Source organism: Dunckerocampus dactyliophorus, chromosome 3 (assembly GCF_027744805.1).
Source record: "Dunckerocampus dactyliophorus isolate RoL2022-P2 chromosome 3, RoL_Ddac_1.1, whole genome shotgun sequence".
NCBI classification, from domain to species: Eukaryota; Metazoa; Chordata; class Actinopteri; order Syngnathiformes; family Syngnathidae; genus Dunckerocampus; species Dunckerocampus dactyliophorus.
This window is the reverse complement of record NC_072821.1, coordinates 5112539-5130692: the sequence shown is the minus strand read 5'-3', so window position 1 is coordinate 5130692 and position 18154 is coordinate 5112539. Positions and strand designations below refer to the sequence as shown.

Sequence of the window (18154 nt, the reverse complement as noted above, 5' to 3'; positions counted from 1 at the left end):
CCCCGATTAAGAACTCAACATGACTTAAGCATATAACAACTGTGGCACACCTCGCAAGCATCCACACTCTCATGGCAAGTGGACATTCTGCATCGGCAGTGGGAGCCACCAGTTCCAGTAGATGCTACTCTTTATCCACGTTTTATATTTAATACAGACTTATATTAAATGTTTCCGTTATCTTCCTCAGCAAGGCATTTTCCATCACAAAAGTGTGTTTGGGCTCGTTTTGTTGTTGGAAAACTGCAACGCAGCCCTAACGCAACGCAACGTCCTAATTTTACAGTGCATGTTGGAATTCATGTTGCCTTCAATTAACCGCAGCTCCTTTGTGCTGACAGCACTTGTGCCGCCCCAGTCCATGATGCTACCAATATTCAGTGCATGAAGATTCCTTAAAGTGATTCAAAGTGATTAAAATTACTGTGTTCCTGCAAAATTGTTATAACATCCTAGTGGGCATGATTGGAATTCTTGCCTGTGTATATTTATCTGTCAAAAAGTTCATCTTTGAGATTAAATCATGTGCGTGTAGTTTCCCCTGAATTTTAGATACTATGCCCTCAACTTTGTGGAAATTCTCAGATTCATAATATTAAAAACAGCTCGCAGTATGAGGCAGACGGCAAAAAAGATATGTACTTGTGTCCCTTGGGATCTTGATGCATGGTTTTCCTGCTAGTGGTAGGCTGTCTGATCATGTGATCCAAGACAGTGTCAATAAAGTTGGGTTTTTGTCCCTTTGGTGGCCAAACCATCTGCTCCTGGACTCTCTGTCTTCTGCTCACCAATGCAGTTCTGTCTAGCAGTTCTGTCTAACTCTATAGCTGTATGTTTGGCCCACAAACGGAATCGATCAAACACCTCCCTGCTGGTATTGTTTGATGTGTCTGCGCTTCCCCAAGCTGCGTTTTTGTAGTAAAGCAGCCTCAAACCAGCCAAGAGCGTCCACTATGCTCAGACGCAGCTTCATATTTGTTGCTCTCCAGCCCTCCAGCCAACAAAGTGCCTTCTGTTAGAGCCAGATATTTCACAATTTGACTCATCGGGTTCAGAGTGCCCATGCTGCTCTTCCCATGTGCCCCGGGTCTTGTGTTTTCTTGCATGGTAGCTTTGCTCTGTTTCTGTGACAGAGACATAACCATATATTAGTCGTCATATTGATTTTACAAGGTCATTGACATCTTCTGATCCTCAAATATTGTCTTAGGGTGTCCCAATTTCAGACACCGAGACGCTGCAAACAAACACACCCCTACTTGAAAGCAAAACAAATGCATATTCTAAGATAATGCTGCAAGGGTGTGCACAATGTATGTCGATTCCGTTTTCCAAATATTGTTGTTTTTTTCAAAGTAAAAGGAGCGTGTCCAGGACCCAGGCTGAGGGTGTAGTGTGGAGGAGGGAGATGACAAGCAGGAGTCAGAGCCCAGGTGAGCGTTTGCCAGACCAGACCAAGCTGCTGGACACGGCCACTTTATCACAGTCCAAGCAGGCCTGCGTAAGCACGCTCGTTAATTCACATCCATGCACGCTGCTGAGCAGAGAAGATGGCTGCGGCACACACACGACAATCAAATGCGCCACCATGTGCAACACCAGCCTGTTTAAAAGCACATCCAAAGGACAGGGTTTTTCTCCGAACGATGCATGTTTTTTTTTAGGTGCCATCATTAGAGAGCTGCATCAAAGATTGTGCCTTTACAAGTAAAATGATACTCAAAAAAATATATGTATACAGTATGTGTGTGTACGTAGTCTAAATATTAAAAGCATGTTTCTCAATATAAATAATTCAAGAAAAAGAAATGTGTTTTTTTGCCTTTGGATAAAAACATTTTTTTGCAAGATAACTATGTTTTTATTCGATAAAAAACAAAAAGAAAAAAAGAATAACAATGTGAATATTAGTATTGTATACACGTGTCCGTTGGTATACAGTGTTCTCTCGTTTATCGCGGGGGATAGTTCCCCAAAATAGCCCGCAATAATGAAATCCGCAAAGTAGCCAACTTTATTTTTTTTTACAATTATTATGTATTAAGGCTGGAAAACTGCTCACCATACATTTTACTCAGACAGGTTTTAACATTTTCTCACATTTCTCTCTTGTGTAAACACTCTCAAAGTTCATTTTTCGTTTGAATTTTAATGATATATTATCACTTAATGATGATGAAGTGACTCACGCCTATTTCTCTCCTCTGACCATGCCTCTTCGTCCTGGTGCCGTTCCGCTGTATCCTTGTTAAAAGACGTTGCTCCTGTCGTCGTATTTCCCTCCTCCTTGTCCTCCTTGAACCGAAGATTCATTTATTACGTACGGGCGCCCTACAGCCACAACTTCCACCTTCCTTCAGCATGTCCAGAAGTCCAGCTTTTTGTGCGATGGTCGGCTTCCTCTGCCTTTTGGGTGCAGAACGTTTCGTCGACATTGTGGGTTTTGTTGGGGAGAAAACTTCAAACATACCGCGTTCAGAATCACACGGTTAGCTTCTTCTTCTTCTATTGTTTACTGGCGGTAAGTAAGCAGCTCATACGGTTAGCTAGTTTGCTCGCAACAAGAAATGGCACGGAGATTGATTGACAATGGTCTACAGCCAATCAGGCTGCAGAAGACAATGGGTGGTGCAGACAGAAGAGAGAGAGACACAGCAACCTGGTGCTAAAGCACAGAACTACAACACTCAACTTCCCACAATGCAATTCTTCTTAAAGGATCGGGCCCGGCTTGTAACAGCGTTCATATGCTGTAAAAATTTGGTTTTAAAAAGTAATAAAATTCCACCAAAAAAAATCTGTGAATCAGCGGGTCCGCAAAAGGTCAACCACGATGGAGCGAGGGAACACTAATACTCATCTAAAGACATTTTAATAAAATTTGGTCATTTTTGTGGTATATACGTTGGACATAAAAAAAAAAACATGTACCTCTGTTTTTTGTTTTTTTTTAGAAGAATAGTAATTATGGTGGTATTTTTTTAGATACATATAAACTCTATATAAAATCAATGCATCATTATTATTATTATTAATATATGATCATACATGATGACAATTTTGCAGGTGCTTTGTCACAAAACTCCAAGATCTTCTGTAGAGATTATTTCTCCTCTTTGTGTGCGACTACGTTACCTCGTAGAAAGACAGCTTTATTGAGCGAATTTTGCCCGACGCTGTGTTTTTTTTTCCCCTCCAGAGAGGATGAAGTCAATAAACAATGACTGAGAGCGTTGTTTGTAGCCCGCCTGTTTGTGTGTGTAGAGCATGTAAACCTGTCATGAATGACACAGTGAGCATTGACTAGGTTGTCATGACTGCATCTCAGGCTGTGACAAATATGACAAAATATGATGTGTTCTCTCACAGTAACATACAAACTGAATGAGGAAATGCAGTTGGATCAGGAATAACCTCCTCTGAACTTTCTCTTCAAGCAGATGGTGCAACGCTCTAGTTTCTTTTTGGCCGCATGACAACAAGGCGTCTTGTGTTCATCTAAGTCACGGTCATCTGACCTCAGTCACTCGCAGGGTCACATGCTGCGTTTTAATTGAAGGCAAAAATGGTTGACCCAATTTATACTTAAAGGGTCACTGACATGATTTTTCAACTTTTCTTCAATATGTTTTATATTCTTTCTAATTATGTTCTACGTTGTTCATTTTTTCAAAGCGAACTTTAAATTAGTAAAACTTACATTTTTGTACGTGGTGGCAGCCATGTCGGCCGGCAGTCTCAGAAAAGGACCGTTTCCCAAGTGACGTCGGCGGAGGCGCAGCTCTCATCTTAGGCAGAGTAAACAAACATGAGAGAATGGACAAGATAGGAGATGTTTACAGTGATTAGAGCAAATATTTGAGCGATGGTGTCAATAGTTTGAGGACTAAGAAACATTTGGAGATAAAAGAGAACTTGCAGAACATGGAATTGAAGGGATAGTTTGGATTTTTTGACATGAAGTTGTATGACATCCCCATCAGCAGTGTAGTCCATTAACAGCGACTTACCCCCCACTTGGTCTTCCTAAGTCCAGTTCTGGCCGGATTTCGGTGATGAAGAACGTAGTTGTGCTTAGTTGCTGGGGACATTTAAGTAAAGCGTTTGGCTGCTCAAAGCAATATGCGTTCAAAAGAGTAATGCGTTTGCATCACAAAAATGCCTTCTCAAAAATCTGATCTCCAAAAATGCCTGGCGTTATATGCTGTATGTCTCTTGCCGTATACCTGCGCACTGTCGCCTGTGCGTTCATGTGTATGTGATGAGGACACTCACACCTTCTTCTGCTGGGGAACAAAGAAGATGGCCACGGCGTTCTGTCGTGGCAGAAGAGTGGTATTACCGCCAGTGTGTTTATCCCATACACATGACTGCACAGGCGACAGTGCGCAGGGATACGGCGGGAGTCATATATAATGTATTACTCTTTTAAACACAAATTGTTTGGAGAAGTCGAACTCTTTACCGTAAAGCACCGTGTATAAACCGCACTTTTTTTCTACTGGTAAGAAGCAAAAAATCGGGGTGCGGTTTATACACGATGACAGGTCTGTGACCAGACACAGAAATTGACGAGAAGTCCATTTTAGAATAGCCGTCTGCGGGTCAGACAGTTGCTTTGACTTTAGCGCCCTCTGCTGTACAGTTGCTGAAAATGCTTGTGTATGCAACTAACTTATCTGACGGCTGTCTGTATTTCCACACAGTGAAACGATCTCTATATACACGGAAGCTAACCTACGCTTCCAATGTAAAATACAATACAACAGAGTTTATTCAAATTCACACTGAAGCAATGCCATAAAATAATAGAGAAAAAGAGAAGCAGTGAAAGATAAGATATCAAAACATCTCTGAAAATTGCAAATTTCTTTATTTTGATTTATTATTATTATTATTATTATTATTATTATTATTATTATTATTATTATTATTATTATGTGTGTGGAGTTTGCATGTTCTCCCCGTGTGCGCGTGGGTTTTCTCCGGGCACTCTGGTTTCCTCCCACATTCCAAAAACATGCAGGTGAGGTTAACTGGCGACTCTAAATTGTCCATAGGTATGACTGTGAGTGTGAATGGTTGTTTGTCTATATGTGCCCTGCGATTGGCTGGCGACCAGTCCAGGGTGTACCTCGCCTGTCGGCCGAAGTCAGCTGGGATAGGCTCCAGCATGCCCCTGCAACCATAATGAAGACAAAGCGGTATAGAAAATGGATGGATGGATTATTATTATTAATCTGTACTTAACCATAATATTAAAGATCTAGATGCCGAAGTTCAGATTTCTCCTTTATTCTTCTTTTTGAAATTGCTTAGTACCTTTACGCATGTTGATTTGAGATGAAAGAGTTGGCAAGGATTTATGTTTTTTCCCCGCCATGAGCCTGAAAATGGGGGTGCGGTTAATACACGGGTGCGGTTTATACACGGTGCTTTACGGTACTTAAATGTCCCCAGCAACTAAGCGGAACTACGTTTTTCATCACCAAAATCTGACCACAAATGCACTTCGGAGACCAATGGACTGTTAATGGACTACACTGCTGATGGGGATGTCATACAACTTCATGTCAAAAAATCCCAACTATCCCTTTAAGCCGTATTTATTCAAACCACCACCAATGGGACTATATGTCTGATGCCGAGGTGTCCTATGACAAACGTATCTGCCATGTTCATTGTAGTCTTAAAGCTTCGTATTTTGGAAAAGAAAACTAACTTACAGAATCGCTGGGACACTGTGGACAGCCAGTGGCAGCACAAAGTTTTGGCATGACTACTGTTTTGATGAAAAATACACCAAACAAGGTCGACGAGCGAGCGTTTGTTTACATGTACAAAAATGTAACTTTGACGAACTTAACATTCACGTTCAAAAAACGAACCACGTAGAACATAATTACAAACAACATAGAACAAAAATGTAATTTTGACGAACTTAACATTCACGTTCAAAAAACGAACCACGTAGAACATAATTACAAACAACATAGAACATATTCAAGCAAAGTTGAAAAATCATGTCAGTGACCCTTTAAGTCACATGTGTCAAACTCGTGCCCTGGAGGGCTGAGACGCTGCAGGTTTTCTCTCCAACCCGTTTCTACAGCAGGTGATTTAATTGATGAGCTCCTTCCCTCAAACTGAAGATGTCGATCATTAAAATCACCTGCTTTAGTGACTGGCTGGAAAGAAAACCTGCAGTGTCTCGGCCCTCCATGGCACGAGTTTGACACCCCTGTTTTAAGTATTTACTGTCTTGATTCCATCACATCCATTTTTTCCCCAATGAGGCCCCTCCAAAGGGGTAACCACTGTGGACCCTCAGAACTCAAACGGTTCTGCCATTGAAGATATTATCTTAAGTTAAAAGGACTTAAACTTTATAAGACAAGACACAACGATCTATAGAGATGAAAAGAGAACAGCTTATGATCCAAAGCACACCACATCATGTGTCAAACATGGTGGCATGTATGGTTACTTGGCGGTACTCGCCCCCCCCACATTAAAAAAAGCACTTATTTCTTTCTTTTTTTTTAATTGCTCGAGCAAGATCCAATTTTCCTTGGTGTCATTTAATTTTGATGAATGCATTGTCTCTCTAGTGTGGGGGGGGGGGGGAAAGATAGGCATCTTGACAAACACGTTGGCAAGCGAACGTCTCTGCCAGGCCAGACATACTCAGCCGTAAGCCTGAGCGAGGAACAGGAACATTTATCTCGCAGTGGAAAATTTCTCTTTTCTCCCGAATGCAGCTTGAACAATATCACCACGGTGTAATGAGATGTTTCATCTTCAGCTGCAGTTATCTTGTATCATGACCGGTGTGATGTTCATTTGAGCGATCACAGCCCAATTATTTTGGGGGGAGCTGATTATGAATCATCTCACTGTTGCTGAAGACTGCACAGAAATGGGTCGTCGTAGATGTGCTGTCGCTTCATTCATGAATATCCTCAATGTAAGTCATGAAAACATTCAACAATCTGCCCAAAGTTGAATAGTGCAGCACTGTTTTGTATTTTTACTAATCTTATGTAACGTGAGCTTGTTGTTCCTCTGGTTCAGTGTAACCCGCCTGGGTCGGGCAGGCTGGCGTTCCGCCCTAGGTTTGAACCTCTCATTCAGGTCCGCAGAATGAGCCTGGACCGTCAACTTGACGTCCAGCATGACTCTTAAAGTGTGAGTGAGTGAAGATTACCAACGTACATTCTCAACGTTACATCAGCACAGACCATATTTTTTTTCCATTCGATTAATCGCAGTCTTCTACACTCGATGGGTCTGTGGTCTACAAAAGCGTATAACGGCCGGTCTCTACAGCTGTGGCTGTAGACAACCTCTTGACGTTGTTTTTGAATAACGTGACAAGATGGCAGTTGTTGCTTTTGAAGTAAGATGAGTGTTCAGCATCCACCAGTTTTATTTGCCTAAGCATTTATTTGCCTTGAATTGCAAACCATCCCAGACTTACGTTTGTTTAAGGCAAAACTTCAGACTCATTTGTTCCAGTATTTTGTATTCTTTTAACACATTTTATTTATTGCTTTATTATATTCTCCTTGTGTTATTTTGTTGTCCAGCACTTTGGTTCAGCTGCCGCTTATATAAGGGGCTATATAAATAAAGTTTGATTGACTGATTGATAAGCATGCGCGTTAAATGCTTTAAAGGCTGGTTGCTCCACTAAACTGTTGGTGTGAAACTCATGCGTGTTACATTTGCCGATTAATGCTAGCTGAGCAGTTTGCTCCTTCCCACTATTACAACATTGGTTCTGTTGCTGCTGTGTTAACAATCAACAACAAAGTTGTTGAACTGTATGTGATGACTTTTCAAATTTTAAGTAAAGTATAAAACAAATAAGATTAAAAAGTAAATAAAAACATAAAATAAACTATTAATATCCAACCATCCATCCATTTTCTATGCCGCTTATCCTATCCAGGGTCGCGGGGGTATGCTGGAGCCTATCCCAGCTGACTTGGGGCGAGAGGCGGGATACACCCTGGACTGGTCGCCAGCCAATTGCAGGGCACATATAGACAAACAACCATTCACACAGGTCTTCCCGATCTCCTGACTGTGTGGCCAACATGCTAACCACTCAGCCACCGTGCAGTCTTAACTGTTAATATAAAAAAGAAAATAAATAAATGCATACATGTATAAACATATAAACAACCTATAATTACAGTATTTATGGTCATTTATGGTCATGGATGGGGGGTAGGATTAAATAAGCTTTGCTTCTTCCTACTCCTTTTGGACATGTGGAACTGTCAAAGAATGATTCACGAGATGTATTCCATTGTAACCCTCATGTTCAAATAAACTAAACCAAACCAAACCAAACCAAACCATTTCATTAGTGGCCATATCTAGAAGTTGAATGCCTTTTACTGCGTTTGCAGTGTTGTTATCCACATTGAGCATGGAGAAAGGTTAAATAAGTACATGGAAGCAACAGAGGTCCGTGGTTCAATTTGTAGTGCTTGTCAAAAAACATATCCGCCCTGGTTTTGATTGTCAGAAGTTGGCAATATGATACATCCGGATGGAGCGTGAGGTGGTTATGAGATGGATGATAAAGGCAGAATGCGAGTGGACAGTGAGTGAAGAACATGAAGTGCATATGAAAAGAGGAGAAGATGGCTGAACAAACCATGTCCAAGCGGAGAAGACAGCTGTGAATGTGCAAGTATAAAAATACCCCCGCTTGTGTGTGTGTGTGTGTGTGTGTGTGTGTGTGCTTTGCTTGCACTGTAAGTGGTTGCTAGTGGGGGCAGCCCTGGCTGTAACGGCACCGGGGGTCCATTTCCCCCCGCAGCAGAGCTCCACAGTAATCCCCTCTGGAGAGGAGCACCGCAGCTCTGTATTAAATCCTCTTGTCCTGTGGCTTTCTGGATGAAGCCAACACGGCCAAGATGAGCTGCTAGGCTGCAGGCAGCCCTCTGGCCTCCCGGACGTGTCTTCGCACAAGTCAAGCACACACACTTAGAGAGGCCATACAAGAGCAGGGAACAATCATCCGTGCTTGAGTTTGGATCCAAAGCAAACTCGCTCAAAGCTAAACAAGAAACTGACGAGCAGGCTGGACAAATTCTAGGCCAAGGGCAAAATTACTGTCTTTCATGTTCTTTATATCATTTATTTACATATACTAATTTCAATTTTTAAGCTTAAAATCAACCGCATAGACCTCACTTTAAGGCAGAACAATGTAATCTCTCCCAGCCTATCAGAAAAAAAAGGCAGTGATAATAATAATGAATGAAATTACATTAATAACACATCAAATACATTAAATAATACATTCATTCTAAAACAAAATAATGATTAAATGGTTGGAACCTTATGAAAGGATGTGGTATGAGCAGTGGTGGTTCGAGCTATGGGCCACATTGGTAATTTCCCGGGACGGCATTCTCTTGGGGGTGCCACGAGGGAGAAAGAAAAAAAACAAACTTTTTATTTGTGCTCAGTGCTCATTTCCTCATCAAGTCAGGATCAGCGTGGCAGATGGGCGCCCTCTACAGGAGGGATACTTGCACCCCCACGCTGCTCAGACGTCATCAAACGTCCATCCATCACGTAGCGTGGTTCATACCAAAAGTGAGCGGGGGAGGTGTTATCATATATTATCATAACAGTGGTTTATTTGGTTTAAAAAAAAATGTTGGCAATAATATCGTTTACAATAGAGACAATAAACGTTTCAAAACGCGCCTGTGTTGATTTGTGGCTCAGTTGCTTTCCTTAAAATGAATGTAAAAATCTCGTCTGGTCTCTTTCTTGTGGGCCCGATCTCACGCATCGTCTTGTCCCGTGGGTTGGGTGTCTCGTGACACCCCTAAAAGTGAGCTTCCACTAAATTGTGAACTTTGCCGGACCTGTCTTGCAAGTTTTCCATGCAATAGTGAAAGGGGCGAGTGGTTCCTTTTAAAGGAAGGCGCTGTGATGTGATCGGCCGTGATTGTTACCAGCCCTTTAACACAGCCGGCTCCATTGTGCGCGTTACACGCTGCCATCATAGCCTCGTAGCCAAATATAAACAACAGCCAGTGCTACAAATGTTTTTATTGATTAAAATAGACGTGGCCTCATGTGCTCTTCGTAGTGACTGTGCATGTGTGTGTGTGTGCACAAAATACGCAATATGAGGGGGAGATAAACGGGAAATGGGTTTTTCACAAAGAGAGAGTAGGATTGCAGGAATTGAATGAATGCAAACACACACACACACACACAACAACCAAAAATATAACACAAAAAGTTTGCATCCTCATAGGTGCAGCCATAGCCACATATGCATATTTATAGAATATATAGCCTCTATTATCACAGCCACTTATAGTGGAAAGAGCTCTCATGAATAAAACACGCTTACAGCGGTGCGATGATGCATGCATGCGTTCGCTGTGCACACACCAGCTCACACACACACACACACACACACGTTACATATGCACACAGTACATGCAGACGCACAGCAGTCATGCAAACTTGTTTAATGGAGCATTAGTTTCCTGAGCTGTGTGGCAGATGAGGCCTGACACACCTCTCAAAAGTGTTGTGAGCATGTACATTAACGGGAGAACAATCGTTAGGACCGTTTGTCATATGATTTTAATGTTTAGCTTGCATTCAATAGGTCTCATTATACAGTATTTGCTGTTGGACACCACTACTTGGTCCACTACTTGGTAAAGCAGAAACTGCAAGTCGCCAACCACCGGCAACAACTACATCAAGTTTGATGTAAAAGCGTATCATTTTGGAAATAAAAGCTATTTTTTTATTGGAAAAATAATAACTGTTAGAATACGCATAATTATTTCTTGCATGCTTATATCGTTTTGTTTCATTATGTCTCATGGAACGTTTATTCTCAGCGGGCCTTGAAGGCACCATAGTTCTGTGCTCCAAGACCAAGTGGAAGTTGCTTCGATGCCGCCACAAATAGACTTTTATATTTTTCCCTTTCTTCTTTCACCTGATCGTTGTTCCCAAATGCTGGCGCTGGGTCTGAATGCATAAAGGTGAGCTTTGATGACGTTATTATGTGGCGTTGAGAGCTCGTGATTGTATTTACTCAATGTCAAGGTGATTCATTCTAGTCCACTGGCTGTCAATCAAAAAACAAAGTGATCATCTTCTGTCTGGAAAACAAACTCCAGGCTCGCACCAATGGGGAGTCAGTGTTCATTTCATGCTTTTAATTAGATGTTGTTTGAAGTAACATTTCTCAGGTTTTTGTTCAGTGTAGTCAGACAAGATGTAACGCACAGTGCTTTTAATGTGAAGGTCGTACGTTGTTGGTAGTCGATCTTCATTCGTGTTAAGATTTCACAGCGGCAGTGATCACCTCATGCAACAAATTAGAGAATTAGAGGTGCATGTATTGCCAAATGTTGCCTCTTTGTGTGCAACAGTTCAATACCAAATTTTTTTACAAAAAAAATACCATATTTTCCGGACTATAAGTCGCACTTTTTTTCATGGTTTGGCTGGTCCTGTGACTTGTACTCCAGAGAGACTTATATATGTTTTTTTCACACTGACAGCCACGAGAGGGCGCTCTAAGCTTGTGTGCCAGGATCTGTTACTCTATCATTCCTGTACCACTGAAAACTTACAATGTAAACATCAACTTATAAAGACAACTGAGGAAGGCGGGACACAAATGCCCCCCCCAAGTATGAGAAAATAGTTATATTAGGATCATTTATGCCAGTGGCACATTCTAGAAATATAATTTAACAAGAAAACCTAAAAAAAAAAAAAAAAAAAAAAAAGAAGCAACAGCAATAAAGGAAAAATCGGCAGTAATTTTACAAGTCAAAATATTAAGAGAAAAAAAAGTCGTAATTTTACGAGAATAACATCGCAATAACATCATATTTGTATATATATATTTATGTATGAAAAACAAAGAAAACAATTAACAAAGTTATCATTTTTGGACAATTGGGTTGCCAAAAAAACATTTAATGTTACAAGAATGAAGTCAAAATATTATGGGAATAAAGTCGTTGCCTAACGAGAAAAAAAATTATTTACACAATTTTGCAGAAATAGACTTGTAATATTATGAGAAAAATAGTGCTGTTTTAGGAGCATAGAGTTGAAATATTTAAAAAAAAAACGATGTTACTTTTAAATCATAATATTATGACAAACAAACAAAATGAAATTAACTTGTAATTTTTTTATTTGGTTGCGGAAGAAGTATACATATATATATATATATATCTATATATCAGGGGTAGAAATTGCCTAAATCCAGTGGAAGCAATTTGTTGCTTGTAGATTTTAACTTTACAAGCAAATTGCTCATCTAAGAAGCAATTTTCAGGCAAAAAAAATCATGCACGTCATGATCATTGATGTATACTGTACACCTATTGCCTGTGATCGAATCCCCTGGTAATCAATCATGGTATGTTGTATTCGTGTAATATGCTGTCAAGAATAATTTGTCCATTTTTTCCAGTGTTTTTTCATCAGCCCTTTTAAAGCCGTCTTCAATTGGAGTTGGTTTCTTGTTTGCTTCCAAATATTTGGCGTGCCTGGTTGCTAACGACCGTTGGTGGAGTGTTGATTTAATGTGTTGCTGTATTGCCTCCTTTTTCACCCTGTTGCTACCAGTCACAAGCGCCGACCCACGATCTGAACCAGTACCATGTTCCTTGCACACCTCACACCAAATTTCGTAATCACAATCGTCGTCCTTGACTTTATAACCAATGTCCGTGTTCAATTCTTTCATCCACTTCCGAACTGTTTTTAACGAGCTGGTTATGGCGACATGAGATGCACCAGGTCTCGGTGGCAGCTGTCGTCTATCACTCACCGTCGGCGTCCAGGAACTGTCACTGGCGCCTGTGGAGGGGCTTGCTGAGGTTGAGGCCAACTGAGAAACCGCGGGCTTATCCAAGTCATCAGCCGTTGTTTTTTGTTTTTTCGGAGGGTTGTTATTGTTGTGCCGCTCCGAGTGACATGAGTCCGCCTTGGCAAAATACTTAATAATCATCGTGTTCAGTCTGCAGATCGCCAGCTAAAACAGCAGCAGGACCACCATATTTGTTTCCAACAGCAAATGACGATCTGCTGCAACACAGATCGTGATTGGATGGGAATATGTCTCACGACCAATCGGAGATCTACTTTCATACGCACCATGGCCGTAATACCGTAATACCGTGCTTCCCAGCGCAATTTGGTTTTCGCAAATTATATTGCGCCCTTATTCCCGTGACCAAACTGACCCGATGAAACGCAAAGTAATTCGTCTTAGATGGAAAATCTGCACGATTTTGACAGTTTTTGCACGCATTTAGCGTCTTGCGTCAGGTTAATTTCGGTCCCTGTATATATATATTTCTTATAACCATTTTCAGTATGTGGCCCTCGGTGGAAAAGGTTTGGAGACCCCCGCCTTATACAGTGTATGGTGATCCCAGTCGTGGATCATGCAGAGCAGTACTGCAAATCACTGTTCATAAAAAGTCCTCAATTTATTTTGGTTAAGTGCTGAACAGTAGAAGCTGATCCAGAACCTGACCAAAATTGAATGTCTTCTTCCTTGACCATACACCACCTCTCTAGATAAAGTTTCATGGAAATCAGTTTTGTATTTGTGGCGTAATCCTGCTAGCTTTGTACTGTACTGAAGCTCGTGGTGGCCCAAGTCTTTTGCACAACACTGTATACACCAAGAGGTAGTTTATTAAATGTCTGGTTGTGGTTTGTGGGTGAAAAATCATACTCTCTTGCTGTTAAATCTGAGTATTTGTGTGTTCGAGTAGATTAAACCGCCCTGCATTTATACATGTGAGAGATTTCAAGCGATTATAGACTCTTTGCTCAGCCCTGGGACCATTCCAGCTCAACTGTGCAAGCATTTAGCCTGTGAAAATGTCACCTGTTGACTGGAAGCAGAGGATTCTGTTAACATTGTCCTTTTTTGTTGTTGTTTTTTTTTTTCACTACAGAGATTTGTTTACTGACTCGAGGCAGAAGGACAGCAAGCGTCCGGGCTGACACGTACTGTCGTCTGTACTCGCTGTCGGTGGACAACTTCAACGAGGTGCTGGAGGAGTATCCCATGATGAGACGGGCCTTTGAGACAGTTGCTCTGGACAGGCTGGACAGGATTGGTAAGAATTCATCCTTTTTCATTTGTCATTAAAGAGTGAATATCTGAGACATGTTTCTACCCAGCAGAATGGTTCGGTTTGGTTCGTCACGGTGCGGGTTGGATCTTGCGTTTCCAACAAGGAATAGATAGATGTATCGGTGTGACATCATAGCAGTGAGACAGAAAGGCAGTAAAGACAACCGCCAACTGTAAAGACAGCAGTTCCATGGTTGGAAATTTTGGTTACAGTCAAAATTGAGTACTATACCAAACCATTGGACTTTTTCAACACAAAAATGATCGATTTTGGCAAGCTGAGGATAGGATATATAATGTTTCTTATAAAATTAATTATTTCATGACTATAGAAAACATAGTCAGTATGAAATATATAATCCATAAGTAATAAAATAAATAAAAGCAATACAAAGATCTACTGCCATTTGTACAGGTGCATAGCCATACTACAATTCTTTTTGTTTTTCTCGATATTTCATGTTATATGTTATATTTTTTTCAGTATATACATGACATTCCTGACCCATTATTAGTAAATGTATTCAATATTTAAATATATACAAGTTGGAGTACCTGGCAGAGATGATACTCGTGATATTAGTAATGATTTATTCATGTATTGAGAACGTTAAAAAAATATATATATAAGAATGCTATGTAGTATAGAAAATGAAACTTTGGGAAAAAATATACGAAAGTAATTTAAAACAATGATTATAAAAAAAAAATATACAAAAAATGCATCCCTAGGCAACTTTTTCGATTTTTGTACTGAAATTTCAGGAGACCACTTGTCACATGCCCTCATAAGAATAGTTAATATATTTTTAAAGAAACATAAGCATTATCTGTATAGTTTTATGTATCTGTTGGCTTTTCTGGGCTACTACTGGACATATTATCACTTAATATAATAGCTGCGTGTAGAATAGGTCAAGGAAAATGGCAAAAAAAAGTGTTTACACTGGCCTTGATGACACGTGCATGGAGGTAGATATCAATTTAATGAGCCCTTCCTTGACGACTTCTTCACCCTTTCACATGCTTCCCTGAAATCTGATTTGTGTTTTTCTTGCGTAACGTGCTTCACGACACCGTATTCGAGTTCCCAAACGACAGTCGAGGGTCGTCAAGACGTTTTTGGTACTCAGTCAGCGCTGTTAAAAGATGCAGACGGGGCTCTGCTGGAGAATTCCCTGTTTGATCTCCAATGCAGACAATTGATATTCTCTCCATATCCATCACTCTTCCCAAGCTCAGCCTGTGCAAATAAAATATTCACAATGAAAGGCACGTCTGTATCATCACTCAACCATCGCTTGCATGCTCTGTTTTATCCTCTGCTATGTTTAGCATGGAAGATAGAGACATTGCTTCGGGGAAACTCTATAGCAAATGGCTGCTTTGAAAAGATATGGTGGGCTGATAGTGATCATTCTGAGGGATGGTCTCCTGTGCACGGCCTTTTCTGCCGAGCTTGATGTTCTGCTTCATCCTAATAAAGTCACTGACGTACTGTAGCCCTGATCCACAAATTAATTACTCTGTTGATGGACTTTGCACAATCTGATTAGCGGTTTGCAAGCGATTAGTGGTCAGGTGGATCAAGGGTCATCCTCTGTGGAGCTGCGCCACCAGTCATAACAAGAAATGGAGAGATTGATCTGCGCCTAATTGCATTTGGAATATCTTTGGGTTTCAGAGCCTCGAATTGAAAATGGCAGGCTGGTGAATTGACCTTGTCACCGCTCGTTCCACCGTTCAACAATGACTAATGGAGTTTGAGCCCAGAGATCTGCACGTTTCTGTAGGTGGTGGAGCGAGCAGAAAGTGTGCATGTCCAAGTGACGCAACTTAACCTTGTGCACCCTTGACAAACTTGACGTAACTTTTAGAGCGCGGACTAAGTGAGAACCCATGCTTTGTGCCTGTGTCCTGATTGGCTAAGGGACTGTAGACCATTGTCGATCAAATTCCTCCGTGCCTTCCTGTGCAGTACAGAATGCCTTTGACTTACCAAATTTACATAAATGGTCGCTAGCAGTGTGACGCTGAAGTGCTGTATGTTTGCAAGTTGTATCCCCGACAACACCCACAATGTCGACAAAACATTCTGCACCGTCAAAGGCACCTGCGGTCGCACTTAAGAGGCAGGTGAGGAAGCCAGCCATCAGGCAGAAAGTTGGACTTCTGGACATGCTGAAGGAAGGCAGAAGTTTCTCGGCTGTAGGTCGCCATTACAGAATATTGTAAATGAATCTTCGGTGACGAGGAGGTGGCTGAAGAGGAACGGTCAAATGAGTGAAATATGCGTGAGTCACTTAATAATTTCTTGTGTCCAACCTAGTAGATTGAGCATTAAAATTCAAATGAAATTTGAACTTTGACAACAAGAGAGAAATGTGAGTAAATGTTAATGTCTGAGAAGAGTGTATAAAGGTTATGGTGAGGGGTTTACCGCCTTAAAACAAAAATAATTATTGTACAAAAATGAAGTTGGCCACTTCGCAGATTTCACTTATTGCGGGCTATTTTGAGAACCTATCCCTCGCGATAAACAAGGGAACACTGTACATTTATGTAATATATATGACACACAAATAACTATTTTGCCTAAAGTAGCAGGGTTTTTTGTTTCAGCAAAATAAATATCAGTCAATCAAATAAATAATTGAAATGGGTATTCAAAAAAGAATAATTAAATTGTAATTGTTGAACTATAAACACATTCATTCATTAATATTTTTAGTTGTCATCCATCATGGATGATCATGGATATTCCACTTCAACCAATCAGGTCATTGACCCCGCCCACCACTTCTTTGATGAGTGACAGTTTCTTCATGTTGCATTTCATGGAGATTTTCAAGTCCATCCATCCATCAGTCTTCTATGCCGCTTGTTTTCACCAGGGCCACAGGGGTATGTTGGAGCCTACCCCTGCTGATTAAGGGGGAAAGCCCGTAACCCTGAACTGGTCGCCAGCCAATCGCAGGGCACATATACTGTAAACAAACAACCATTCACATCTATGGACGATTTAGAGTCTCTAATTAACCTAACATGCATATTTTAGGAATGTGGGAAGAAGCCGGAGTACCCGGAGAAAACCCACACACGCATGGGGAGAACGTGCAAACTCTACACAAAGATGTGCTTTTCAATGGCCTTTAAATAAAAAAATATGTCATGACACAACTAATTTGGTCATTAATAAATAAATCACAAAATACAGTAGCATGCACTAGTCGTGAAATAAATCAACTGGTTTGATATTATTATTATTATTAGTAGTAGTAGTAGTAGTAGTAGTAGTAGTAGTAGTAGTAGTATTAGGGATGAGCCGGATATTTGTTAGAAACAAGTATCTGTTACGGATAATACATTTTTGCCAAACACCAGCATGAAACGAGTACATCTCGTCATTATCCACAATCGTGATGAAAGAAAGTCCTCATTATGTGTTCATTCTTCACGCTCTGTGATTGATTGATTGATTGATTGATTGATTGATTGATTGATTGTGATTGAAATAATATAATTTTAGCAGCATACAGTTTTATCTTTTATTGTGTAGTCGCAATATGAAAAGGAAAACGAAATAAAGTTAATTTTTGGGAAAATTAGGTCGGGAAAAAAACTAACATTATGGGAATAAAGTCATTATACGAAAAGAAAATTTACTAATATTTAAGAAGAAAGATATATTTGGAAAGTTTAAAAAATAACAGCAAAAATGGAAAAACAGCAAAGAGCGATGTTCATACTAATAATATGCTTTTTCACCTATATGACAAAGCTGTTATGCAGTTTTTTTGTAGTATATATAACTTCTTTGCAATCTGTTGTTTTACAAAATATCAAAGTGGACCTTGCATGTTTTCATTTATCAGTATGTGGCCCTCGCTGGAAAAAGTTTGGACACCCCTGATTTAGACGGTTGAACAAATACAGATACAGATACAAATACAATAGTGGTGTACTCCC

At 40.4% G+C, this 18154-nt stretch overlaps 1 protein-coding gene across 1 annotated transcript in view; it reads left to right on the top strand.

Moving 5' to 3' along the window:
- The window catches only part of hcn4 (hyperpolarization activated cyclic nucleotide-gated potassium channel 4), a 109013-nt gene that overhangs the window by 83794 nt on the left and 7065 nt on the right, over positions 1–18154 (top strand). Inside the window, exon 7 of the mRNA XM_054771413.1 lies at positions 14004–14168. Coding sequence (XP_054627388.1) covers positions 14004–14168 — 165 coding nt within the window. The remainder of the gene's footprint in view (positions 1–14003; positions 14169–18154) is intronic.